At 39.6% G+C, this 27,852-nt stretch overlaps 1 protein-coding gene across 4 annotated transcripts in view; it reads left to right on the forward strand.

The window, feature by feature from the left end:
* The window catches only part of GRIN2A (glutamate ionotropic receptor NMDA type subunit 2A), a 168,161-nt gene that overhangs the window by 95,419 nt on the left and 44,890 nt on the right, over positions 1-27,852 (forward strand). For all 4 annotated transcript variants that reach the window (XM_048320666.1, XM_048320668.1, XM_048320669.1 and 1 more), the window contains 6 exons: positions 8,386-8,500; positions 17,374-17,579; positions 18,956-19,124; positions 19,249-19,402; positions 23,880-24,005; positions 26,591-26,820. In XM_048320666.1, coding sequence (XP_048176623.1) covers positions 8,386-8,500; positions 17,374-17,579; positions 18,956-19,124; positions 19,249-19,402; positions 23,880-24,005; positions 26,591-26,820 — 1,000 coding nt within the window. The remainder of the gene's footprint in view (positions 1-8,385; positions 8,501-17,373; positions 17,580-18,955; positions 19,125-19,248; positions 19,403-23,879; positions 24,006-26,590; positions 26,821-27,852) is intronic.

Below are 27,852 nucleotides of genomic sequence, written 5' to 3' on the forward strand. Positions count from 1 at the left end.
TGCTGGTTCTTAATGCATGTGCTGACAATGCCAGGGAGCAGTGAAAGCATCCTGTTAACCAAACTCTGTGCCTTACCAGTAGGAGCTGACCTACAAACAAAGGAGTCCACTATTAATAATTGAACTCCAGTTTCTGTGAAAGTTAAGTTGGATTCTGTCATAACTGTTGGGGTTTAAAATACTCTTGGAAGAGGCACAAAAACTTGAACCTGTTTGGAAAAAGGCTCCCACCCTATTGTTTGGCTAATACACTCATGTAGACTTGAATTAAGTATTCAATACTCAGCATAAGCTGTATTTCTTTCAACAATCTTTATTTTCTCATTAAATCTGCATGAGTACAAGAACAGGGCTCATGAGTGCTAAGGGCAGTGAGATTAGACTTCACCAGGAGATTCTGCAGTGTGCAGTGCATGCTGCACCCAGGAATTATTAATAGGAGAAGCTATAGTGCACTGTGGCTAAAAAAGTCACTTCCTGATGTGAAAGAAACACTGAGCTATGAAGTAAAAATACATTTTCTGTACTGGAGATTCTTTGAGCTTCTCCAACACCACAAGAACAAGAAGCAGGCTATTTTTAGTTTAAAAATGTCAGAATTATACTAAAATGAATAAACTTTAAATAGTCTTTCTTATGTAATAACTCCCCAAGACTGCTCTTGTCACATATAATCTGCTGGAAAGGTAAGTATATACAAGCATTTACCAGTACTAAGTAATCTCAGGAAGCTGACCAGTCTCTCCCTGCCAAGGTGAATTACATAAATTCATTGTACTTTCTCATCCTCAGCACTAAATTGTAGCTTTCTACTTCACATGACAAATCAATGCCTGAATCAGGGTTTTATTGTGAAGTGGTATCTTCACAGTTTCAGGTCCCAGATAGTGCAAGTTTGTAATCTAAACTACAAGGTCAATGTAAATGTGTTGTTTTAAGAAACTAACCTGAATAAAGGGTTTTGGAGCATGTTCCAGAAAGGACTAAAGTTATCAGGTTATGGACTTGGGACCTACTGTACTCTGCCCCCATGTCCAGCTGGAAATCAGGACTGGAGAAGTAGGGTTGAACAAGAGGACACTGCTTGCAAGCTCAGAAGCAGAGAACTCAGTGGAAATCAGGGAAGAGGCTGTGTAAGGGGATGCCTGAGCAAAAAAAAAGCTCAAAATAGAGAAAAACCCCAGGATTTTTAGGCTCCATCTATCGTAATGACAGTCTAATTCAGCTTTAAACCCAGTATAGTATTCTGAGGCTATGCCATAATAGCTAATTTGCTTGTAAATGGAAGCGAGTAATACTTTATGTGCGACTTCCCACATCTAGATAGCAATTTTATCTCCATTTGTGAAGAAATTCTCTGTAAAGAAAGCAAGCCATGAAGTAAAAGCTCCTCCTCCCTCTTTCTCAAATCCTTTGAGTATTAAATTGGTTTGAAGATATATTTGTTTTGAAGCACACAATTTATCTTTCTCTGTCACTGCAGTTCTAAAATGCTTTTATTGGCTTTCTAGACCCAGAAGAAAATCAGGTTTGCTTTAGTTTTTGGAATGATCTGATCAATGTTCGTTTCTGATACACATGGGAAAGCCAGTTTCTCCCTATGAATAAAGGATTTGTAATAAAATACGGGGCTCATTTTCAATGCATTAAACCCACAGATATATATGTATATTTGTATCTGTATTGATTCAGATCATCTTTTCCTATCTGTGTGAGACCCAGATCTCCCAAGGCAGAAAATCACTATTGTGTGAAATACTGGTACAGTAGGATAAATAAAATTAGCACCTCATTAATGCCAAGTCAGTTGAACGAACTCTTGTTCTCTCTGAATAAAAGAAAACGTGGGAGCAAACAAACAGCAAAACACAATAACCCTGCCAGTCATCGTGGAGAATGCTGCTGCTTTGTGCATTGAAATGGTGCTGCTTTGTTTACAAGAGTACTCAGGGCGTTTGTAGAAGTCCTGACCCTGGGAGATATATTTCACTGCAACATTTCCAACCACGCCGATCCTTGCAGGGATGGATGAGGATGGTAAAGCTGTTGCCGTTATCCCAAAAAGCCAAAAGGTGTGTCTGTCCATAGGTAGTCAGTGTTTGCCGTGTGGTGCTGCCGTTTAGTGAGATTCTGTTCCGAAATACAGCCAAGCAATAGGCAGGATTTAGAGACCATCCTTCAGTAGTGAAGGTGTAGGTCCAGAAAATATCCTGCCTTTCCCAAGCATGATTTCCTTTATTTGTCATCACTGAACCAGGGAGCAGGAGCAATGGGGAGTCCAAAGAGCCAGGGACAAAAGCTTAGTTGTCCTTGCTGTTGTGGTGCTGTTATCCTTGAGCACAGCACATTCTTCAGAGGGTGAGGGTTTGCTCTCTCCCTAGTCCTGATAGTAATTCATAAGTTCAATATTTTGATTGCAGCTTTTAGCATGACAGATAAATTTGCCTCCTTTGAGCAAAATCTGGGATTAAAGGGACACAATGGTTTGATGAATAATCCATCAAATCTGTTTAATCTTTTCCTGCATACAGATCAGCAGCCAATTTATAGAGGATTCATTCATTTAAGTCAGAAGACTCGGGAACAATAGGTATCATCTTCTTTATTGGATGATTGGAGGTGTATAATTATATGTATAATCTCTCTCTGCCCAAGAGACCCCAACATGGTGCTGGTTTACTGACAAAGCGATTCAAGAAATAATTGAGAATCTGTATTAGAGTTTTCTCCCAGGTTAGGTCAGTTTAGGAAGCAGAAAGTACCAAACAGTTACTGGATTAGAACATTACCTTGTTATTGCGATAATTAAAATAATTTAAAACAAGAGAACAAGCATAGCCTCTGGCAGTTGAGCAAAGCCTGCCTTCAGGGCTGAAAGCAGGGCTCAAAAATCAACATATAAATGAACATGCTTGGAGATGGAGCTGCTGCAGGCACCATTCCCTTGCAGGAAGCCAGGCACATATCATGGGAAAGAGTTTGGGACGCTTCTGAGGTGGTGCAGCAAGATGTAATCAAATTAGGGCTTTTTTTGAAATGTTGGTGTTAATAATAGCATTAACTTGCTAAACATTCTGGTGTTTAGTTACACTCGTCTTTGGCACATCCCAGGGAGTTGAGCCCTTTCTAGCTTTGTTCTCTCTCTCTTCGCCTCTTTCAGAAGGGCTCCCCAAGAGTTTTTGTTGTTTATCTGGCAGAACTGGGGCAAGATGACTTTTGCAGACCCAGTGGCAGTGAATGCTTTAAGGAGCAGCTGGCAGGAGGTCCCAGAAGCTGGCACGCTGCTCCTTTTGCACAGTCACTGAGCAGATCACTCCCAAAGTTTTACTCATCCATGCTGGCTCAAGGCCTAGGGAGACACAGCTCCAAAGCAACGTACCCTTGTGGAGGAGCAGGGGCTGGGAAGGGGAGGAGGATGCGCAAAGAGCAAGAAGAGACTGCACCACTGCAAAGGATTTGAATTTAGAAAAAGAATCCTACATAACCTAAGATACAGAATTGACTTTAAAAAAGTGCATCAGTACCTTGTTTAATAGGGTTCTACTGCAGACCTATTTCTAGATGTACTTCAGACCACGCATTATATATTCTACATTAAGCATTTTTTGATTTAATTTTACAGGGGAAGTCTGTTTCTTAATGGTAAATAATGTGTCTTGGGGTTTGTACTGATAAGTGTCATTCAAATGTCGTGGTTGACTCATAGTAAGGAAGTTCAGCAGTTCAGAGCCTCAACAAGAGAAGAAAAGACGGAATTTGGATACACTCCTGCTTTTTTAGGTATGAGGCTGAGTGAATGCCAAGCCCAGATAGGCTGGCTGTCTAGGTTATTAAAGTGGTTGGGCTTACACTATTTGCAGGAAAGAGAAATATCACCAGATAACATGTTGGTTTTGAGGCATTTCATTTGCTTTAAATCTCATTTTGGAAATTCCTTCTTTGAGAGAGAAGAGGGAGAGTTTCTCTTATGCAACATGTATTTCCCAAAGTCTCTGCTGCTTCCCTTCATTGCCTGCAGTTGTCAGAGATTTGAAACACTGCCCCACAGTGAAGAAGACACTAAATAAAAAATGATAGTCCCTGGTGATGGCACCTGGGGAGTTTATCAAGTTTGATTATCTCATCTGAGGGCAGAAAATGTAGATCTGAACTCATGGCAGAGAGGAGTCCCCTGGTCTTTCTGCACCCTGGCAGCTCTCAGGCCCTGTGGTTTGTTTTACAGGTCTAGGGACTAAGTTGTCTCCTTAGGAGGTAGCTTAGAAGTGACACATTTTCATTAATGCCTCTGCCTTGCCCATTCTATTTTTCCCAGCTGTTGGTGTGTTTGGGAGCTGCTTTCTAGGTGAATTTCACACTAATGATAAACCAGCCTGTTACTGCAGTGCTGATTGTGTTCCTGAAACGGACCGGTCCTGGAGGGTCTTGGGGGACACAGGTGGGTGGGCAGGAGGGTGCCCATGCTGAGGACACGAATTTTTGTGAGGATGCTTCTCCCTGGCATCCCGGAGAGAGCATGTGGAGGGTGTGGCTGGCTGGGGACTTCCTGAGCACCATTGCTCGTGAGGCTCCACAGGTGGCATCACAGCTGCTTCTGTGTCATGGGATTGCTCTGCTGTGCTTCCATTCCGTCCTTGTTGGCTTTCTCACATCACCCTGAGAAGTTTTTGAGACCAGGGCTACGGTTGATCTGTGTTTGAAACAAAGTGACCTTAATAATTTACATAATGTTGTGGTTTTTTCCTTAAAATAATACCCCGCACAGAATCCACAAACTTTTCCTGTTTGTGCTCTCAAGTCCTTGGATCTGTTAGGAGAACACTTGTGTACGTCTATTTTGCATAGACATATATATGGTAAACCTCAAAAGAAATGCCATAGCCTGCAAACTCGTTTGCTTTGTACAGCATAGAAGTAGAAAACCTCAAAGATTCTGCTCTAGGATTTCAACTGTTTTCACACAGGGTAAGAAATCCTTAATAAACAGCTCATGGACAAGGAAGTCCATGTCTCCTGTGAGCAGCTGGCCAAAAAGATGCCTCTGTGTCAGCAATATTGTATCCAAATGGAGTTCTGAAAACTGAGCTCTCATCCCTTTGGTAAAGTCCTCACGCATTTGTTAATGGAATTAGTCAATGAAGTTGTGATACTGTAGTTACAGGGTAAGAGAACCCAGCTTTTTCAATATGTTCTCTCTTTCTGGATAAACTTAGAAGTTTGACAGGGATAAATATTGCAGTTTTGGCATTAATCTAAAGCTCTGTGTGAACTGCTTGATCTTTCTGAGTCTTATAAAGTTGGAAACCTTGAAAAAAGTTCATAACTTGGGTGTTTCAAAGGCTTGCTGTAAATATGACAGCAAAAGTGTTCTGCTGTGGTGTTTCAACACTTTTCAGTTTTGTTGGGGAAGGTGATGAGGAAAAAAGAATTGTATAAATGTTTCAACTGTTTTTAAATACATAGTTAAGATTTGGTTCTTTGCATGATAAAAAACCTGTTTTGGATTCACTGTGAGAATAGCTTAACTTCTGTCAAAAAAAAAAAAAAAAGCCATTTTGATGTATGTATCACCTGGGGAGTCTTTCAAATTTCAGTTTGCAGAAGTTAATTAAGACTTCAGCATCATAATACCATCACAAGGCCTTGTGCTATCATGTCTTTGCAAAGGCTGAAGCATTAATGAGGAATGAAAACAGATTAACTACAAATCCAAGGTGTGTTGTTAATTGCCCCTTCAAAGTAACGAGTTCACATAACTAAACACCTCATTTAGTTAAGAACAGCAATATGCATTTCCAAAGCTACTTCAGAAATATATTTTATCCAATTCAGAAGCCAAAGACCTCTTGCACAGAATTAACTTTGGATAAATGTAAAACTCTGTAAGAATAACATAATATAAATTCTTCACAGCCTTCTTCCTAACCAGGACCAGAAAAGCATTTGGTTATTTTTAGTAGGACAAATAGTTTGGGATCGTGGCCAGTAAAAGCAGAGCAGGACTTCTGTCCTTTGCAGAAGAAAAATGACAATTCAAAAGCGAGTGTAGGTTGTAGGCATTGATTTCTGAAGAACACGGGCAGCTGATGAATTTTGTTCAGAAGAATGTGCTTGGGAAAACAAGAATCTTTTTGAAGTTCTTTTTTATTGCTGCAGTGTGAGAATCTGGGGTAGGTCAGAGAGCGTCACTCATGGATACCTTTCTATCTGGATCAGAGAATACAATTTTAAGAGAATTTTTTTCAGATTAGGGACATTTAAAAAAAAAAAACCAACTTGCAAAATGTGTTTCTTTACTTAGTGGCTGTTAAATTCACATGATTTAAAAATATACACTGAGTTCAATTTTTCACTTTAGAGTTGCGGTTGATATTGTTTTTTTCGGAACATTTGAGCATCACTACTGCATCTTGTGATGGCCCTTGACTAGCTTCCAGGCTAGGACATTTGCATATTAATCCCAAAATATGATGAGTAGTGTTTGAAATCGGGGGTGGTGATCCTACCAAACTCCATTAAAGAAGAGTTCAACTCCAGTCCAATCACCATTTTCTGTGTAGTTAAAAACTGAAGTGAGAACAACAGCCTGATACAGTGCAGGGAGTGTGTTTGGGGTCCAGCTGTTAGGAGGGGACACAATGCTTGGCTTTCAGCTTTAGTGAAGTGAGGTGGTTTCTGCATGGCCCTGTCAGGTGATGTGTTCATTGTGAGGGCTGTTATCTCATGGGTGTGAATTGGGAGAGGGTGCAGAAGTGCCGGTACAAGTACTGCCTGTTTTCACAGGACATCCTTGATTTCCCCTTTTGGTCACTTCCCAGGCATTTCATCCCCTGGGTCGCAGTGGTTTCCAGCACTGAGTGAATGTTGTGCTGGTTCCTTACATGTGTGTGCAAGTAAATCCTATTTGGCAGTTTGCTGCCTCTCAAGGTGCCAAACAAGCCTTTTGTTCCCTAGCAAGATCTTTCGCTGTTGGATGAAAAATGGAATATATGGGAAATTAGTTCAACTGAACAGCAAAGTTCTGTCAAGGGGAAAATTTTCACACTGAAAGTCTGTCATGAACCATGAGTTATGATGGGTGAATTTACAAATTGCTGTCAAACTGGTGCTGAATGATGTTAATATGGCTGTTCAGGGTAGTGCACATTTAATTATTAACCAATGCCAGTATTTTTTCTGGGTCTATATATGTTTATTTAGTGTGCTTCTGCTACTGGTATTTTCAAGCAGCTATGTCAATACAAAGCCTCCTCTGAATCTGGAGCTGAGGAATTTTGTCTATGTCACATTCCCCAGGAGATCATGCTACTACTACAGCTAAAAAAGCCAACGAAAACAACTCCTTCAACCCCATACAAACACGTAGGACAGTATGAGTTTCTTGTGGGTAAAACACTACAGGTAATATATGAAGAACAGTAAATTTCTGCCCTTCAGAACACATCTTTCTGTAGGATGGACATCTGCACTTCTGTGTGCATCAGTCTTGGACTGCATTTCTTTCAATTAAATACACTGAGAATTCAGTCCAATTCAGTGTGAATAACTTCAGACTGCAGACATGGGCTGGGGGCATATTATCTTCTTCCCAAGATTTTGAATTGCAGTTTTACCTCTTACTTGTGGGATAGCTTTGTCAGGCTTATGCTAACAGTGTGGAGCTTTGATTTTTTCCAACAAAATTTTGCAAGTTCTCCTTCTTGTACATTTTAATCTGTGTCCCTCTATTTTTTTTCCTATTCAAAATGCTAATTAATTTATACATCTTTTGAAAACCATTGAAATTTAAGCTAAATGCAAAAGAATAAAACATAAATCCTTTTTCTTTTGAAATTACTGATCTGAAATATTTACCAACACTTTCGATGCTTTCATGTCTGCTTTTGGCATTAGTGGAATTTATCCTTGTGTCACAACACTGTGTGTAGGTACAGTTCTGGGAAGAGCTGGCTGGGCTCTTGGAGGTCGGAACAGGGGAAGACAGACTGCATGCGCTTTGCTCTGAGTATTACTCAGTGATGCAGTAGTACAGAGTTACATACAGAGGTGATGTAGGTTTGCTTAAAATGCTCCTGAAAAGCTGGTGAGGTTGTGCAAAGTGCCAGAAAGGTTATTCATGGAGGGGAGAGATTATTCATATATAATATGGAAGCTGTTAAAAATGATGTCTGCATTATAATTCATACATAAACAATATTTTGCTTTGTCTTGAGCTATGAGCTGCCTTGAAATGCCTGGACTCCCCATGCTGCAAGCACAGGCTTTCGACAGCACTGGCAGGGTTTGGTGCATGGATTTAATCAGTGGTTCTGGTGACTGAACTTGCTGCTCATTAACTGCTGGACAGCCCATTAATTTTTCAATGAACTTTTCTTCCTTGCCTTCCAGGTTTATGATGAATGTGACTTGGGAAGGTAGAGATTTGTCCTTCACAGCAGATGGTTACCAGGCACACCCGAGGCTGGTGGTGATAGTGCTGAACAACGAGCGGGAATGGGAGAAGGTGAGCGCTGCTCCGGGCGTGGGAGGTGCTGAGGGACGAGGAGAGGGATGAATGTCACACATGTCAGTGATTCTGCTCTAGCAGCTTTGTCACAGCACTGCAGAAAAGATAATTTTACACGATCCTGAGTGTGTCTGATGAGTTTTAACAGGGAAAGCAACAGAGCAGTGAAGAAAAGCCACGTGGATTTCAGATTTCTGTGAAACGCACCCTGCATTTCCAGTTCTTCTTACAATTTAGTAAAATAAAATGGATAACTGAAAAACGTCCAAAAGCTTGATCCTCAGCTACTTGAATTTGGATGAATTGTTATGTCTTGAAAATTCCAGTCCTTTTATTTGCTTGATTTTGTATTTTTTGACATATTTTATAGTAAAAGTACAATTTTTTTAAAAAAAACCTGTGAAGTTCCTGTTGAATTGGGGGATAATCCTGTCAAAAATTCAGAATCTTGACTAGTCCAGGTAGACAAGTAATCTCCACACACTTCTATATAGACTAGAGGGAAAAATGTCTTAACGTCAAGGTTAACCATATATGTAAGTAATAAATAAAAAAGTTTATCACAAGCATCTTTTCTTTAAAACTCCAGTCTCAGCTTGTGATTGTTTTGGCTCTGAGTTTTGCAGGCTGTGCCCTATGTTTTAAAAAATTGTTTTAAGCAACCGTTTGTAATATAAGTCTGTAGGAAAACATACATCTAGATCATCCACCACTTTTATTTTAAATTCATGAAACATGATTCTGCATTATCTAAATTGCTGCTTAAATTTATGAATTTTTTGTTCTAGTTCTAAAAACCCAGTAAATCAACTTAAAACTCCAGTTTATAGGGCTACACAACTCTTCATGATGATGAATAATAATGACAAAATCTGAATTACTGAAGGACATCTCAGTAAATATGCTAGTCATGCAAAAACAGAGAGTAGTCCTAGATTATGCTGTGTATTTCTTTATGTTCATTTGATGCAAATTTAATTCTCTGGATAAATTTAATCCTCTCCAAATGTGTCAATCTGAATCTTTGGAGGAATCATTTGCTTACTGACTGTTATGAAAATTTCTTACCCTATTTTAAAATTCTTCAACAGTCTGCATATCATATATAATGTTCTAGAAAAAATGTTATACTGCTTGGGGAATATTGTTGGTATGAAATGCCAAAGGAAGAAAATGCTCAGGCAGCCAACAATGCTTATGTTAAAATAATATCATACATTTTGTACCTTTAAACTTCTCTAACGGGACCCTTCAAAGGACAGAGGGAGATGGGTTTGATGTTTTTGAAAAATGATCTAACAGCAGCAAAGAAATACTGGATATATGAACCAACATTATTTCCAAGAAATAACTTGAGCCTGCTTTAACCTTCAAGTGACTTCTCCGTCAGAGAATGAGGATTTGGGGCAGGTTGTGTGGTGCCTGCCCATGGGTGTTGTACGGCAGCAGTGCCCACCCCTCCTGCAGTGCTGGGCTGAGGGGCTCTCTGGAGGCTGATCCTTAGTTTGTCTGTGCAGTTTTCCAGCTGTAAATCCCTTCCTGCTCATAGTCAGGTTTGAGGGGCTTCTAGGAGGAAGAACACAAATGGATGTGTGTGATTGTGTGTGGCCCCTGCTCTGGAGCCCTGCTGGTGGCAGGCCAGGCGAGGTGCATGGGCAGGGCAGCCTGGGCAGCTCTGCTGGCTGCTGCTCCAGCACTGGGCTGTGGGAAGGGGGCCAGGTTTAATTAGGAATTATGTCAGAGGGGAGAAGTGAAAGGCGGCCAAGAACGCTATGTCACCACCAGACTTATTCTTCTGACCACAGGCTGATCCCTGCCTCTGTGGATGAGGACAAGTAGACTGACTAATCAATTATCCTGGCAAGCTGGACATAGCTCTTGGCTGTCTGGGCACACCCCACATCTTTTCAGCACAGTGTCACTGCACTTCAGCTCCACTGACTTAGAGATTGAGAAGGCCCTTCCCTTCCACATGGTCTATTTGAACAGCTCTCATTGTTGTCTCAGTGTTCTCTCCAAGTTGCACGTTTTACCCCATATCTCTTAGGCAATTTCTTTCTTCTTGTTCCTTTCTCCTTGAGCTGTTTTGCTCAATTTTAAAACTGTCTGAGTTACTCATCTGAGATCTAACATTTGCTGCTCTGAGTTTCCAGACAGGCATGTGCTTCTCCTTTCTCTTACAGTGGAGCAGGGAGTATCACAAAATAGTTTGATTGAAATCTTATTAAATATCCTCAGTCCTATATGGAAAAAAATCAAGTCTTAGTATCTAATTAAATGACTTACTCATGTGAAAAAATGACAATGCAACAGCCTGTTAATGCTCATAATGTAACTAATGTACATATTACAAGTAGCTACTTTATTATTTATGTAGAAAGAGTAATTGTGGTTTAGGTGAAGATTTTTTTACCTGGTATTGACCTGAAAATTCAAGCTTTATCATGAAAACAATTTTTCTTTGGTTTTAATCTGCTTTTACTAAAAAAATTTCTTCCTTGGTTTCAGAATTTATAAAGCTTGAGGTTACAGAGAAGCCATTAGCCATAGCTGGAGAACATATATCTCACCCCTCGGAAAACAGGCTCTTTTTTCTTTACAAGTGACTCAGTATTGAAACTTTGAGGTGATAACTTCACATGTAAATGGGTTGTCCCATATCAGATGCTGAAAAAAGCTGTTTGGACGATAATAGTTTGAAGACTGAAAATCACTTTTTGGGCATGTTTCGCAGGCATCCAGCAAGATATTTTGACAGATCCTGAAGCAGCTACTCAAACTTCTGACACCAACATTCATATTCTTGCTGCTGATCTTGACAGGCAAAGGGGGTGCTGTTCTCAGGCAAGAGATTTTTAAGAAGACAAGCTTAATGTGCTTGTTAAGGTGAAACTTGATAAATTTACCAGAGTTAACAGTGTTGCCCAAATATCACCAAAGGTGCTGCAGGATCACTTTGCTAGTGCTCAACAACCTTCAGAGGTTCAGCAGCCCCAGGTGCAGCTCCCCTGTTAATGTTATCTCAGAGAGGTGGGACCTGGATGTCTCACCTGGCCCATCAACTTCACTGAGCTGCCAACTTCACACACTGTTAGTTTTTTTTTTTTTTTTTTTTAATTAATATATTTTTAAATGTGGAAATAACCCAAATCAATCCAATATTAAAATCATATACTAGAATCTGATTAGCACTGGCAAAAGTAGGCAGTTTAATTAGCAGTGCATATCACATATTTTAAGGTGGGGAGGACTGTATTTAAAGATGAGTGTCTAAAGATGAGTTCCAGGGTAAAAACAATTTTTATTGGTGTTCCCAGGTAGATACAGATAAAATTATCATGGTGGTCTGTATTCTGGGTGAATTTGTCTGCTATGTGGCACAATTGCTAATTAAACACCACTGCAAGAACTATTAGTTACATCCAGGTTTATTCTAAATAGAGATTGTCATCTTTAACTTTCTACTAATGCAGGATTTAATGCAGAACTTGATTTTGCTCTGATTAAATAGCATATGCCAGATTCACAAGCTCTGTGTGGGGTTGTACACATTTGTATCTGAGTAGGAATGAGTGGACAGAGGGTGCATGATTCCTGCCTGGAATAAATGAACCAAGGTCTTCACAGAGAGCTCCATCTGGCTACCAACCTCCACCATCACATAGCCCAGAAAAGACAGCTTCTGGATCTGACTGTGGAGCTGACTTCACTGGGCAGGAGCTGAGAGACCCAGCGCTTGGGCAGATTTCTGACAGCTTTTTGTCAGAGTACTGTGGGGATAAAAAAATCAGTGAGGTGCTTCAGGGTAATTTCTTGTGAAATCTCAATTGATTTGAGCAAGGGTCGTGACAGCTGAGGGATCCTCGTGTCTCGTGGTAGACATTCCCTAACACTTGTGAGGAAATGCAGATATTTTAACTAGAACAGATGAAATTGCCTGAGCTAATCATCTATTTGCTGGGATATCTTTTGTCAGTAGCTCTGTGTTGTAATGTGATATATTCTTTTTGCCTGTAGCAGAAGCAGCAGTGTGCTCTTTAACATCTGTTGGGCTGTCATTCCCTGTATTCTGTCCTTGTTGTTTTGTGTATTTAGTCTTCCTGTAAATATGCCTATCCTGACACTTAGTGTCGGCTGAAAATTGCATATTGTTTCTGTATCAGTGAGCTTTTGCCTAGCCTAAAGGCCTTTCCTTTGACCTTTACTGTGCTGAATTGTTTGAGTTGCACCAATTATTATGCAGCATCTCTTAAATCATCCAAGGAGGATGGATCCCACCTCTTTGCTGATGTAAGGGAATCACAACTCCCATGGAAAGCCGAGGTGGCGTGCTTTGCCCCTGTTCTTTACACCTATGTATTAGAGAACAGGAAGACTTTCAGGGCAGCTCTTCCTCTCTGGAGGTAAAGTTATGTCTGTCTGGGCATTCCTGGAACGCTGTACGGTCCTCACTGAGTGCAGAGGTGACAGAAAGTCTTCTCCCACTGGGAGGTGGAGGAAGGAGCTGTCAATTTGTTTGGCTCTCATCCTTTCTAATGACATAATCAACTCATAAAATGGCTCCTCTGGCATGAGTCTGAACTCAGGAGCTTCACAGTTGTCTGGGATGTTGCCCAGAACCAAAACTGTACCAGCCACTGAGGATTTGGTGAGTGCTAATTAATAATTCTGTATTGAAAAATGAGGCTGCAGGAGGTGGTAGCTTTTCTTTTTCCTCTTGTTTATAATCTCTCTGGGTCCTGTGTTTTCCTTGGAGCCCTGCTGGTCACAGGACTGGTGCCTTCCTAATGGTGTCAGCAGCAGCCATGAGGGAAGAGGAGGACATTTGCATTCCCCATATGAGATTTTGCAGCAAATTTTGAAAACTTCAAAGTCTTTAAATGGAGGTCTTCAAACCATTCAGGACTGCAAAACACTTATAAATAAGACATGGAATATTTTGTCATTTAAATTTAGAGTGCCACTGTGAAATACAGACCTTCAGAGGCATAAAGTGACACAAAGGTTTGCAGCAGCAGGTGTACAGCAGATGCTGTGTCTGGAGGAAGGGTTTTGATCTTGTGCTTTGTTCTGCAGCTGTTATTGCTAACCTGATAAACTCTATTTTAGCTTTTTAGTTATTGATTTAAATCTTCCATAGTAGCTCTTCCTCTTAAGTGGAAAAGTGTAATGAAAAAATAGTAGTAAATATTTTTTCAATAAAGCAAGATGGGTTAGATTTTGTATTTGCTCAACACTATTTTCTTAACTGGGACAGCCCAAAAAGTATGTTTTGCAATGTATGTGAGTTTAATGTAAAAGGAACATCCCTGAAAATCTTCCTCTTTTCAAAGGTTTGGCTGGGTACTCCTGGGAGTGCATTTACTATCCCTGTTGTCATGTAACATTTTTTCTTACAAAGGGATGATGAGTGTGTACTGTGTGCAGTTCCCATCTGCTGGGAGGAGGGTGACAGGACCGAGGTATTTGTTTGTTTTTGGTGAGATATGCCAGTGTGACAGACTCTCTTTCCGTGCCAACATTGGCACACAAGGAAGCTCTGCTCAGGATCTGGCCTTGCTCTTTTTCTCAGGTTCAATGGCCTCCGTGAGGGTGTGTGAACAGGATTGTGCCAATCATCCTTACATTGTTCAGAGACTGCTTTAGGATGCAGCGGGAGGGGGACTCTGAGATACAGCAATGTGTAACTGTGCAGGTGTCTGTGTGCCTTTGGCTGCCACACAGAAACACACCAAATTCTTCATTATTGCTCTCCTTGGCCACAATCTTCCAAAGATAACGAGGCTTGGATGAGGTGGTCAAAACACATATGCCAGAGTCAGATGTAAGGTGCTTTAGGCAATGGTGGATGAGATGAGATGAGCACCCTGTGACCGCTAATTCAGTCTGACTTCAAACAAACTCTTCCATGCTCTCAGCTATTTCCCCCTTTCCTTCCTGCATCTTGTAAAGATTAAACCAAAGAGAATATTTCAGACTGTGTGTGAAGTGGGAGAAAATAGGAAAAAATGTGCAAGTTCAAAAGAAATACAATGGTTATATGTACCCTTGCATGTCTGTACTTGAAGATGAGCTTTGCAGCTACCATAGTGAATCAGTGGTTTGATTCACTATTGAAACTGTATTTTTAATGTAATTTCCATTCTTTTGGCAATAAATGAGGATTTCTATGGTTTGGGACCCAATCTGTCCCAAAAACATTTCTATTGCCCTTTTTTCAAGTGAGGGCCACCTTCTGTATTTCTCTGGGATCAAGGCAATATTATTATCATCAGTATAACTAGGAATGACAGAAATTTTTCATAAGTCTCTATTTTGTGGCATTTCTATACAGTACAATAAATGTATCTGCATGCAGTTTTGGACAGTTCTGTAATGGAGCATATCTGCATTTTTAGCTTAGTATTACCCTCAGCTTGACTTTTCTTTTTAAAAAAATGGTTTACAAATGCATACTTCTGTGTTTATTACTTCAACACAGCAGTTTTATAGATGCAACTCTCAAAAGAAATTATTTCCCCAGATCCAGGTGTTTAAAAATGTGTCTGGTTATATTCTCCTCAGAACAGTAAAATGGAGTTGCTCCCACTGAAGTAGGAAGAATATCAGGGTTCTTCTGTTAACACCACCAAAGCAGTCGCTGTGCTTTTGGCAGGGCCAGGCGACCTCGTTGGGATAGTTCTTGTTGGTCCCTGTGACAGGGACACAGATGCCGGGGGTGGCTGGCAGAGAGATGTGCTTGGGGATCAGAGGGTGGCTGGCAGAGGGATGTGCCTCGGGACCAGGGGGTGGCTGGCAGAGGGGGATGTACCTCGGGACCAGAGGGTGGCTGGCAGAGGGGGATGTGCCTCGGGACCAGGGGGTGGCTGGCAGAGGGGGATGTGCCTCGGGATCAGGGGGTGGCTGGCAGAGGGGATGTACCTCGGGATCAGGGGGTGGCTGGCAGAGGGGGATGTACCTCGGGACCAGGGGGTGGCTGGCAGAGAGATGTGCTTGGGGATCAGAGGGTGGCTGGCAGAGGGATGTGCTTGGGGATCAGAGGGTGGCTGGCAGAGGGGGATGTGCCTCGGGAGCAGGGGGTGGCTGGCAGAGGGATGTGCCTCGGGACCAGGATCTGCCTCCTCCCAGCATCCTGCACCGAGTGGTTTGGGAAGGCAGGGCTGTCACTGCTCCAGTCCTGACCGCACAAATGCCATCACATTTCCTTCTGATGCTTGGAACAGGCAGACGGTCGGGCACATTTTCCACTTCTGAAATCCATCGTATTCCTTGGCACAGTTGCTGTTTGTCTGAGGTCCTGGGCTGGCTGGAATCCTCCCATTGCAGATGGCCAGTCCCGTGTTGTACTCGGGGCTCTGACGACACCGTGTAAGCTCACGTAAACCAGCACACACTGCTGTTACTGCCACTACGCACCATACCTTGACAATTAAACCGGGTTATTTATAGAAACAATAGATTGTTTCCCTGTGTCTGAACTAGCTTTTCTCCTAAAGGCTTTGTCCACCGTGTTTTGCTTGAATTTCGTGCTAGAAATGTACATAAAGAGTAATCATACATACAATTTCCATTGATTTGAGTGAGAATTCTACTCCCCTTGAGATATTTTCAATTTCCTAATTTAAGTGAGTAGAGATTTGCCATTTCTGCCTCCTACATTAAAGTTCAGTGAAACATCTTATAAACAGGATGGAAAGGAAACTGCAAAGGTCATGTGCTTATAGGCTTCCCTAAATAGAAATGGATATAAATCATGTTCTTTGGGAATTTTTGTGATTAACTTTCAAGTTGTTAGAAGACAGAACATAGGTGACAATTTTTAAATTTTTTTAAGGACCTGAGTCTCTTATTGTACTGTTAATTCCCACCATTTTCCTTGCAAAAGAAATATTTTAATAGTCTTATGATTATGTTGTCATTTGTTTAGCTTAAGCAACTCAAGAATTATTAAAATGCATTAGGTTATAAATTATGTGGATTACTAGCTCATTTATATTATCTGTCATCAGATAAAACATGTAATTAGATTTGTGGATAGAAAGTAGTTAAACAATCTGAGGAGGAAAACACTAGACTCAAAAATGTTTAAGTCATAAACCTCCTTCTGGTGATCTGGAAATGGAAGGAAATGTGGGTTAATTTAGAAGGGATATTTTATAATAGTAAATAAGCTGGCAATTTTCATGTGCACTGGGGTTTGCTTTCTTAAACCTACCCAACAGCTGGCATTACTAAAGCAGGATAAAATAGTTATTTCTAATGAGAACTATTTCTAATAAAAATTCTTACTAAAAATGTGGTTTGGTCTGGCTCTGATGGAACCCTGGGTAAAGGCTTTCACAATGGCTTTTCAATATATAAGGACAGAAGAGTCTTCTCTTTGGGAAGATACAGAAATGACATTACGGTATTTTGGTTATTGGTCAGATGTGAGTGTGAATTAGGGTTTTTGTTTGGGGTTGATGGGTGTTGGTTGGTTGAGTTTTTTTGTTTTTTCTTTTTCAAGTAATTTTTTATTTCTTCTAATGGGTCCTGGTTACAAATAGAGTATCTGGTTGCTGTTTTGGCTCAAATAGAAATGCTGAATGTCAAATTTCAGTGCCAGGTGATAGACTGTGTTAACTGATGACATCCAGTCTGTACAAAACAGTTACCTATTAAAATAATGTTACCTTGTCTTTACCTCTGTGCATTTTCTCATTTCATGATATTACTAATGAATTTTAAAGTAATTTTAACAACAAAACCCCAAAACAACTCTCCTGGCCATGTAATTCCCTGTACCTGTGTCCCAGCACGTTTAATATCAGATCCCCTTTGTCAAACTCCAGCAAGCAGCTCTCAGCAGCCTGTGGATCTTGGCCTTTCAGGTGGGGAAGTGGGAGAACAACTCCCTGAGCCTGAAGTACTCAGTGTGGCCAAGGTACAGCTCCTTCGCAGACAGCGACCCCGACGACAACCACCTGAGCATTGTCACCCTGGAGGAGGCTCCCTTTGTCATTGTTGAGGATGTGGATCCTCTGATGGAAAGCTGCCAAAAAAACACCGTGCCATGCCGGAAATTTGTCAAACTTAAGTGAGTAAATACACAGCATTCCCTTTTTATCCTGACTGCAAAATATAGTCCTCTATTTTCTCATTAATTTCCTTCCTTCCCTTCCTTCCCTTCCTTCCCTTCCTCCCTTTTCCCACATGGTATGCTCTTTGCATATCCTCCTTTTTAAAAAGTTGAAAGGTTCTGGTTATACACGTGTAAGTCACATTGAATTATTAACAAGATAGTGAGTTTACAGTAAATTCAAAGTCAAGGAGAATTAGCCCTTTTCAGTCACATGGAAGAAGATTGCGTTCCGAAATGGAACTATTTTAATGAGTCCTCTTTGAATTGTTTCCAGTTATGTTGAGATACGCCTGCCTTCATTAGTCTGTAACAATTTGAAAATGCCTCCTAATGAAAATGTAAGTTTATGCTGAAATTTGCTAGAGAAAAACCACTCCAGCATAAAAGACCACTGTGACTTACCATCAAGAGAAAAGTCCCCTTCTTCCAGGGCTCCATAACTTTGGAGCAGTTATTAGAAATCAGTGGAAAAGTTTTCACTGCACTGTCAGTTTCACACCACTGTCAGTGGTGTTTCACCTTCTCTATGCTTTGATCTGTGTATTTATGAGCTGAATATAACAGGATTTTTACTGAGCAGGTGTTAGGGAATATGATGCACGTTTCTGAAGATATCCAGAGACTGCTAAATGGTTGTGTACATGCTTCCTGAAGTCCAGAGAAATCTATTTTTTTACATAACTGTATTTAGTGAAGTTCTAAACTAGTTTTATTTTAATTTTTAATTCTTCCAAAGGCTCTAAGATATTGCCTTGCCTTCTGAAGATGCTTATACTGAAAGGTTCTAGAGGTCACAAAATGAACATTTCAGAAAAAAAGATAAGAGAAAACTTGCATCCTTGCACTTAAAGGCGGCCTGAAATCCACCTCCAAGTGCAGGGAAAGGTACAGTTTAAGAAGATGCATCCATTTCCAGCACGGTGGACTGCTGTGCCTTTTTATAGCTTACATGTTCTTTAATTACTAAATGGCATGTAGTCTGATGTCTTGAGAGTAAAAGTAATAAAAGTTTAATCTAATCCTAAGAGAGAGATTAGTAAGAGCAGGCTGCATGGAGCAGTGCAGTGTGTTGGGCTGGATCCTGGAGTAGCAGGATGTCATGTGGGGTAACGTTTTCTCTGTGTCTCACCAAGCAATTCTGTCGTGATTAGCAGGAGCTGCAAACACCATGTAACTATAAAAGCATCCTGTGTGTTATTTTTCCCTTGATTCAGAAAAACATGGTCACTCACAAGTATGGCAAAAGGTTGATTCACAGTGTGCTGGATCTTGCTGTTGTGCTGCCTCTCTTTCTCCCAGCAGGAACATTTATGTGTCTTTTCTGTTGACAGCAACAAAACTAATGAGGGAACTAATGTTAAGAAGTGCTGCAAGGGATTCTGCATTGATATCTTGAAGAAGTTGTCTAAAACTGTCAAGTTCACGTATGACCTGTACTTGGTGACAAATGGGAAGCACGGCAAAAAAGTCAATAACGTGTGGAATGGAATGATTGGTGAAGTAAGTTCTCTTCTAGATAAAAGAGCTCTTAAGTAAGAACTCAGCGATGTCTGGCTGAGCTCTTTTGGAGGAATGAGGTATCTCCGCTGAGTGACATTGGTGGTGTGTTCTCCCTGTGGATCAGGTGGTGTATCACCGGGCAGTGATGGCTGTGGGCTCTCTCACCATCAATGAGGAGCGCTCGGAAGTCGTTGACTTTTCGGTGCCATTCGTTGAGACTGGGATCAGTGTCATGGTGTCACGGAGCAACGGCACAGTTTCACCATCTGCTTTTCTAGGTACGAGTCTCCAGCCTATCCAATTAACTTAATTGCATTTCTGTAGAGTTTGGTAGATTTAATTGTTTGTTAAGATATGTAGTACATGAACACATTTCTGCTAAGTTTTGAATTTTACATTAGGAAGTTTGTGCTGTGTTGATGTGCTGATTAATAGGATCATTAGCAAATGGAGACAGTGCTGTTGTTTTCGAATGCTGAAAGTGAAAATCAATGATAGTGATTTCAATGTGAAAAAGAATCCCCTAAAATCTTCAGTTAGGAAAATTACATCCTCAACCCTGCTTCCCTACAAACTAATTTATGCTTGTTTAGCCCATCATAACTTGTTTAAAATCTTTTTAATATTCACAAAACAATTGAAAAAACCCTGGTAGAGTTGAAGAGCAACTTCCTTATCTTTAGATGTAATTTAAGGCTAGTTTGATAACAGTTACCTCTGGCTTCTGAACACCACACTGCTGTTCTGGTGAGCTGAGTGTTTTCTCCATTGATGCAGCTGAACAGTGGAGGTACGGCAAAGAAATGAAAGGCTGAGCAGAGAGGAGGTGGGATATAGCAACAAAGACTCTGGGCTTCTTTCCTTGCATGGTTCTTGTTTCAGTTGTGCATTTTTCCTTTTGTTACTTCCCTCTCCTGTTTTAGTATTTATAGTCTCCTTCACAATTGGGCCTGAACTTACTGAAGCTGAAAAGAGAATGAGCCATGAGGTGGTTCAAAAGTGCCTAGAATGCTGTTATGTTCTTCCTAATGTATTTGAGTCCACTATTTTTAAAGATAGCTTGTACAGGAATAGTGACACTAAAATGATTAAGTGGAAAAATAAAAAATCAGTATATTCCAGATATCTTAGGGCACAGTTTAGAATGTTTAAGTCCATTGGGTCAACAGTGAGGCCAGTTCTAAATTGCTAAGTGGAAGTTCTTCACTCCCCCTGAAGTTGCTCATAGACATTGAAGAGCAGATTAGTGGTGTAGTATCAGATACAAGCAGGCAAATAATTGAATTTTCTTACGCAAGAATCATCATTAAAACACAGAGCTTATTTCTCATATCTGTTGCATAAAAGCACATTACAGAGATGATGCAAGTAAATATAACACAGTGAGTAATCAAATAATTTCCCAAAAGTGGTGGTATCTAAGCAGATTTTGTTGGTGTTTGATATGAATGAAAGACTTTAAAGTGAAATTGCAAGAAACTGTACTTGTAATGAAAATACTCAGAGAGTATCTTTTCATTTCTTTGAGTCATTGAGTTGTAAAGCTCATTTTTTAAATTGCAGTTGCAGCATGTTGAAATGACCATTGGAAATAAGTATTGGGGTGTTTTCTAAAGGGCAAGTGCAGCTGATTTTTTACTTATTTCTTAAAACCTGTTTACAGCCACCGTCAAAAGAGAAGCTGCTTTTGCATTTTTCACAAGCAACAGAGTTACTACATTTCTAAAATGAATTTAATGTTATTGGTTTAGTTGGAGGTGCATATAATACAAAAGAAACAAAAATAACCCCTTCTCATAAAGCTCTCTAAAATAGCTTTACTTTTGAAGAAATCTGATTTACTGCACCAATAAATCAAGTCTGTGCTCTCAGAAGTATGCTGTTTTTTTCAGGCGTACATGAAGCTGCCAGTTTGCTGGAATTGACTGTGTATTTTGATGAGGTGTGCGTAGTAGTAAAATGTTTTGCCTTGCAAAATACTATCAGGCAGATAACTGAATTTATTCACAGACTGATTTTGTTTCAATTAAATGAATGTCTGAGAATAGAGTCGTCTTATGTAATTCCTTTAGAAGGTTTTTAAAAAATCTGTCAAATACAATATAATTTTTAAAGAATAGCACTTGATTAGCGTTCCTGAAATATCTGTGTTTGTGAATTGTTTCTATGAATGTGGACAAGTACAGGATTTTTCGTGACTAGATTCTTCCAGTCAGTTGTTGTGTCCAACAGATCTGAGTAACTGATGGGCTGTGACAGCCTCTTCCTCGTTATCTGCTGTGTTCTGATTCTGATGTGCCTCCTTCAAATGTGAATTTTATCCACATTAAAACATTTTCACATTGTACTAGAAATCATATATACTAGATCTACAAATATATTTTTTAATGATTCTGTGGAATTTTGGTACAACTTCATTTAAACAACCAAATAAAAAAGGGAAACCTCAAATCTCCATTTCTATATTTTTCAAAGGGAGAGTTCATAGGTGAGGTCAGTTTTCTTTTCTGGAGGCATTGATGGAATAGAAAATCTATGGCTCTCTTTATTTAATGTATTCCTTAAGTATCGGTTTTGGTGGTGGGAGGTAAGACTCAAAGACATCTTTTTCCTTGCTTGATATTCTCTGTTGTCAGTCATTTGAAATGTACACTGACAAGTCATATATTAGTATTTTTCTGCCATATTATAGCTTTGCTGAAAATTGCTTTAAAACCTGCTGCTTGCCTGAGGGAAGTTCCCTTTCTGTCCTTTGAGAATCAAAGCACAGAGCTGAAAGTGTAATTGGATCTCTGATATGACAGGAAGATCGACTTTGTTATTCAGTTGATTTTGTACTTGTTCAATCTTACTGCTTGCTATTCCAAATAGCTTTTTGTTTTCCTATTGCTTCCATTAATTCTCCACCTCATTACCAGATTCCTTAAATTATTAAAGAGAATTCTGCTTAAACTCCTGTTTATAGCTCACTTTTGTACATTGGCTTGTTTTGCCCTCTGCCTTACTTCGATTTTCACAAATTACCATTGGTGTTTCTACACTGTTGCTTTTGATAAGGGTTTTATCAGCCTTGCTTTCTTCTGTGAGAATGCTGTCAAAATTTTATGGTAGTTCTACATGAATTCCAATTTAATCCAGTTAATAACTGAATTCAGAAAATATTTTTTAGACTGTATTTGGCTACAAAATGTCCTTTCCCTGGCTGCATCTACATAGATCTTTCTCCACCTTTTACAAATTCTGGTATTTTCCTAACTTTTCATTCTCTCCCAAAAAAATAACTATAGTACTTGAAAGAACTTCCTACCCTGTCTTAAAAATAAAATAATTAGTTGAAAAAATACTGCCCCTTTGCAGGAGGAAAGCAGTTTGGTTTAAAATGTCCCTGCTTTGCCTTTTTAGTTACCATCCAAAATCACCAGTGGGGATATTTTTTATTTGGTCTTGTCTGAGTTCCAAATTTCTGAAGAAATCATAACAAAGACAAAAGATGCCATGAGTTTTCTATGCTTGGGCACAAATTATTACATTTCATTCTGTTCTGGGTGAACCATCTGAGTTTGGGGAAGGCTCAGATTGGGCTGTTGGGCTTAGCACACCTCAGCTCTCACTCAGTCCTTTCCTGCAACGAGGGAAGAAATTTCAGTGACTTTAATCTTAAATTCAACGAATGAAAAAGCTACAAGAGAGGAACTTCTTGGGCTTTTAAAAACAGGTAAGGCATTTGAACACACTAAGTTTTTGTAGTTCCAAGTGTGTCTTGATTCTGTCTCAATTAGAAATAGTATACTAAGATTTGTTTTCTCACACTTCAGAGCTCGCTCACACTTGCTTTATTTGCACAAGTTATGCTGTAAAGTGCCCCAAATAAGTTGGCCTGATAAGGAGATGTTACTTTGCCATGCTAATCTTAGAGATACCCTTGTACCATGGCAGCTACCACAGGGACTCCTGAAATGACAGAGAATCTGTGGTTGGGGAAGATGATATTTGATATTGATATATGTTGGTGCTTAGTCTGGTATTTGAAACTGATTTTAGTTTTATTCTCCAACCTACTTCTTTTACTTAATTATGGTTCTTCTGTCTTTCAAACTGACATTCAATTTTCCATAAACCCTTTTGATTTCAGTAATTTGCTCCCAGATGAGAATGAGACATTCAAAAGGATGTGTTTACAATTGATAAATACATCATCTTCATTGCAGGTAGATGAAAGTAAACATAGAGAGAAAAGAATCCTGAAACAAAAGCATTTAGTTTGAATGCAAGTATTTATCTTTCCTCCTCTGACACTTTTTGTTGGATAGAAAACAAGACGTCTGCTTCACTGAATTACCAAATGTATTAAACATATGCTTAATTGCTTTTGCTTTGCAGAAATGCAGTCATAGTGGTTGGACCATTCTGTTGATAAATTTGTATAGCAGAGGATGAATAGGCACAGCAGCCTGATTGTGGACTGAATAAGCAGCGAGTCAAACCAATTATGTGCCACTCAGTGTCAAAGAAAAGTGTGCAGCCTTTTGTTTTGAATTGCAACTTACATTTAAGCTTTTGACTTTATGGGTTTTGTCTATATATACTAACAGCAGTTCATTATATATTGCTCCTTAGTTATTTGCTTGCATTTTTGTTGGAAAAAGGTAACGTGGAGGAAGCTGCTGGGCTTGCCTAGGCGAGGACATTAGAATTCTTGTGCTGTGACTGGTTTAATGAACTGTATTTCTGTTTCTCCTGTCTGTTTTGCTGCAGAGCCTTTTAGTGCTTCAGTCTGGGTGATGATGTTTGTGATGCTTCTCATCGTGTCCGCCATGGCTGTCTTTATATTTGAGTACTTTAGTCCTGTGGGATACAACAGGAACTTAGCACAAGGGAGAGGTAAGATTTTCATTTTACACAACCCCATGGCTGTAGAAAAATCATGTGTTTCCTGTCCCTGCCCCTCCATCTTTTCAAATAAACATCACGTAAGAATAAAACAGTGAAATTTCTTATGAAACTGTTTATGTTCTTCCTTTAAAGTATGATTTCTCAAAGGCATATATGTTCATGTTTATAATTCCAATTCAATGGAATAAAGACATAGGGAAGGGTAAGTGGTATCAGAGAGTTTTATTCAGGCAGTGTTTGGTTAGTACATGGCATCAGCTGTAAAGTGTCAGCTTAAAAAAGCAGTGAAATATGTTCTGCTCCTGACTGTTATGAATTCCTGTCCAGTTCAGAGAAAGTTACCTCAAATCCTGTGGTCTGGTGGACAATTTGAAAAATAGCAGTGTAGTGGTTTGGTAGCTTTGTATAGTTCCTGTAAAAAGTCAGATGAACTCTTAGCCTTGAAATGAGGCCCCTGGCAGAAGGGCATCATTCCTTTCTGTGTAGCATCCTTGGTTATAGAAACTTCATTTTCAAAACAGGCAAGCTCTTTATTAACTCTTTCTCAGTGAAAGCTGCACTTTGACTCAAGGGTGAGGATTCCATGTCTCACTATGCCCTCATCCTCCCATTTCGTAACTGACATTTGAGAGTGCAGCCTTTTTAAAAATTTCTGAATCATTCTTGCCTTGTTTTATAACAAGAGATCTTCCAGCTTGGTGAACACAGTTCTGGGCACTATTAAAAGCAAATGATTTCTTCTAGGTAATGGCTGGCTTTCTCCCTGAAAAAGTGGATTATTGTAATGTTCAGATGATGTTATCATTTTAATAAGATAGTAAATGTGCAACCTCTCTCTGAAGTCAACACTGTGTTAAAAGAGGGGAAATCAAAGGTGAATATAGACACTGGGGATTCAGGGACTTGGCTGTTCTTTTCTGTCCCACCTCATATCCCTGAATTGTTTATTTAATGTACTTATAGCTACAAAGACATGTTATGGCACTAGACCATCCCAATTTAGCTCTAAAGACTCATCACAAATCCAGCTGCCATCAATTTCAAACCTGGAATAATTTTTAAATAAGAAAATTATTTGTCTTTTCTCATTTCCCTAGGCATCTTTTGCAGGATGAAGCTCTGTGGTAATACAATCTCCAGTGGCATAAACAGAACTTTAGATTGCTCCCTTGGCATATAATTTCTGTAACACTGTTGCTCAGAAAAATACATATTATCCTGGTATCAGCTGAGTCCTAAATATGTCTGGAAGGCAGTTTCATAAACCAAAAGTCAGCTCCATTGTGTTTATTTTACTGCACTCTTTTTTCCTAGTGCTGCTGCAGAATAGGAGCATAATCTAAGATGTAGAGCTTGACTGCATTGTAAATATTCACACTATACTAGAGAGTATTTCTACTGAAATGAGAACATGCACTAAGTATACCCACTTAGGGTTTTATTATTTTAAGAATCATTGAATTATTATTAAAATAAATTATAGTTAAATTAATAGGCAAATCTATATTTGTAATGTGCATCCCCTTGGATAAAGGGGCAGGGCAGGGGAGGAGGTAAAGTTACAGATTCTCCATCAGAGCTTATTGACTAAATTGCACTTAAACTGAAAAAGGGATAATTATAAGTAGGCCAAATGAGTCACAGTCAGGGGAGGCCTGTTTCTCTCCATTGAGGGTACAGGGAGTCTGGATGATGAGCAATGTGTGATTGCATTGCACTTACCTAGAGCTGGGTGAGAATAAACTGCCCTTGATTCTCACAGGGCTTTACAAATGAGGCCTTTGGAGTGGATAATGACATTGCTAATCCAGTTCTGGCCCTGTGTGAGCCTGGGGGCAGCATGCTGGCCACTTCCATCTTGGGATGAATTAAAAGATGACTGAAAATAGAAATAACAGAAATTACAGAATGGATTAGCTGGTACAGAATTTTACCTGTAATGTCAACACATTTGGAGCCACAGAACTGACTCTGAACATGTGAGGCAGCCAGAGTCTGGCTTGCTCTAAATTCCATGTCTATACAGGTAGCTCCTTTGTGCTGTCTTTCTGATTCATTCTCTGAGTACAAAGGTGCTTAAAAGTAGGTGACACATTCACACACTTTGATCTTAAATATGCTTACATAATGTTCAAAAAGCATAATGTTGGAAGACTGGAGATGATAAAAATAATTTGGGTAAGAAAAGTACTAGAATTGAGTCATTAAGACTTAAACCTCCAGTTTTCCATTTCACATGTCAGACTGACAGGGCAGTACTGTGGCACATTTCTTCCTGCAGGAGACATACCAGTCTGCTTCTCCTCCAAACCTATCCTTTCCATTTTCATTTCAAAAATTTTGAACTATATGCTACTTAGAAAAATGTTGAATTATGTTTTAAAAATGTGGAAATTGTTGTCATTGCAATGGAGGGTACCTATGCTAAATCCTGTGATTACGTTGGGAGTACAGTGAATATGTACTGAAATACTTTCTAACCATGTCTCTGGGACTCATGGGTTGTCCCTGCAGGGTATACTGGCAAGGTTTAATTTAACTGCAGCTAAACTAACTGCTCTTTGCAATTGCAGATCCCCATGGACCATCCTTTACCATTGGAAAGGCAGTGTGGTTACTGTGGGGCTTGGTCTTCAACAACTCTGTGCCTGTGCAAAACCCCAAGGGGACGACGAGTAAAATCATGGTGTCGGTCTGGGCTTTCTTTGCTGTCATTTTCCTGGCCAGTTATACTGCCAACTTAGCTGCCTTTATGATTCAAGAGGAATTTGTTGACCAAGTGACTGGACTGAGTGATAAAAAGGTAGGTCTTCAGCTCAAAAGAGGTCAGTGTCCATTCTCCATAATCCTTCTAGAAATTTGTACTTCATGTTAAAAACTGTGAGCAAGATAATGAGCTAAAACTGGATTATTTCCTTCTGAGTGCAAGTGCAAACCTTTACTAACAAACCTAAGACCCAAAGCATAAAATATGAGTCTGTTTTCAAAATCTCTGAGTTGCCTGTTCCAAAGTGGCTGCATTAACTGAAAATTACCTTTATTTTGTGATAGAAATCAATTACTGTTTGGCTAAAAAGAATGCCTTACCAATATAAAAAGCTTGAAAAATTGTGTTGGATATTAGTAATATATTAATAGAAAAAAAGTCCATTTGCAAAATTATTGTGATGGATATGCACAAGATACTTGAAGGGTATGCTTTTGTCAAGTCTATGCCCAGTTGTTTGAAAATGAAACTAAATATTGACATTCAGAAGAAATATTTAAATGCAGTATAGCCCAGGGGACAACAAGGGGTTTTTTCAAAGGACAGAAAATAAAGGAAATCATTATTAAAAAAAAAAAAAAAAGAAAACCAAACCAAAAAGGCAACATCTCAGTCTTGTCTGTTTTTTTGTTTTAACTGCTTTTTATGACCAGCCTTTGATTGATTGGTATATCAAAGCAAGCATGGCTAGAAGAAAGATAAAAAGAAACAAAAAATGATAATAGTTTTGTTTTCATTAAATTGTGTCACACAACCTTTGAAAGAGCATGAAGATTGTTAAATATACCTGTCTTTTAAGATAATATTCTTAGAAGAGACAGATAAATGGCATTCTCTCTTGGGGATAAATGAAAGGAGATTTGAGAAACATCTTTCTCCTGTTTGTGAGAAAGAACAGAGCATTTTCCAGGGCCTCTGGGTTTTGGCAGGATTTGCCTTGCACCTGGGACAGCAGTGGGGCTCAGGTCTGACAGTGCACCCTCACCTTCCCCTCCTTGCTGGCTCTTTGCCACGGGGCTGGGAAATGTCAGCACTCATTCTGTAGCTTTTGGCTAATAACTTCCTTAG

The sequence above is a fragment of the Corvus hawaiiensis genome, chromosome 16, assembly GCF_020740725.1.
Source record: "Corvus hawaiiensis isolate bCorHaw1 chromosome 16, bCorHaw1.pri.cur, whole genome shotgun sequence".
Lineage (NCBI taxonomy): Eukaryota > Metazoa > Chordata > Aves > Passeriformes > Corvidae > Corvus > Corvus hawaiiensis.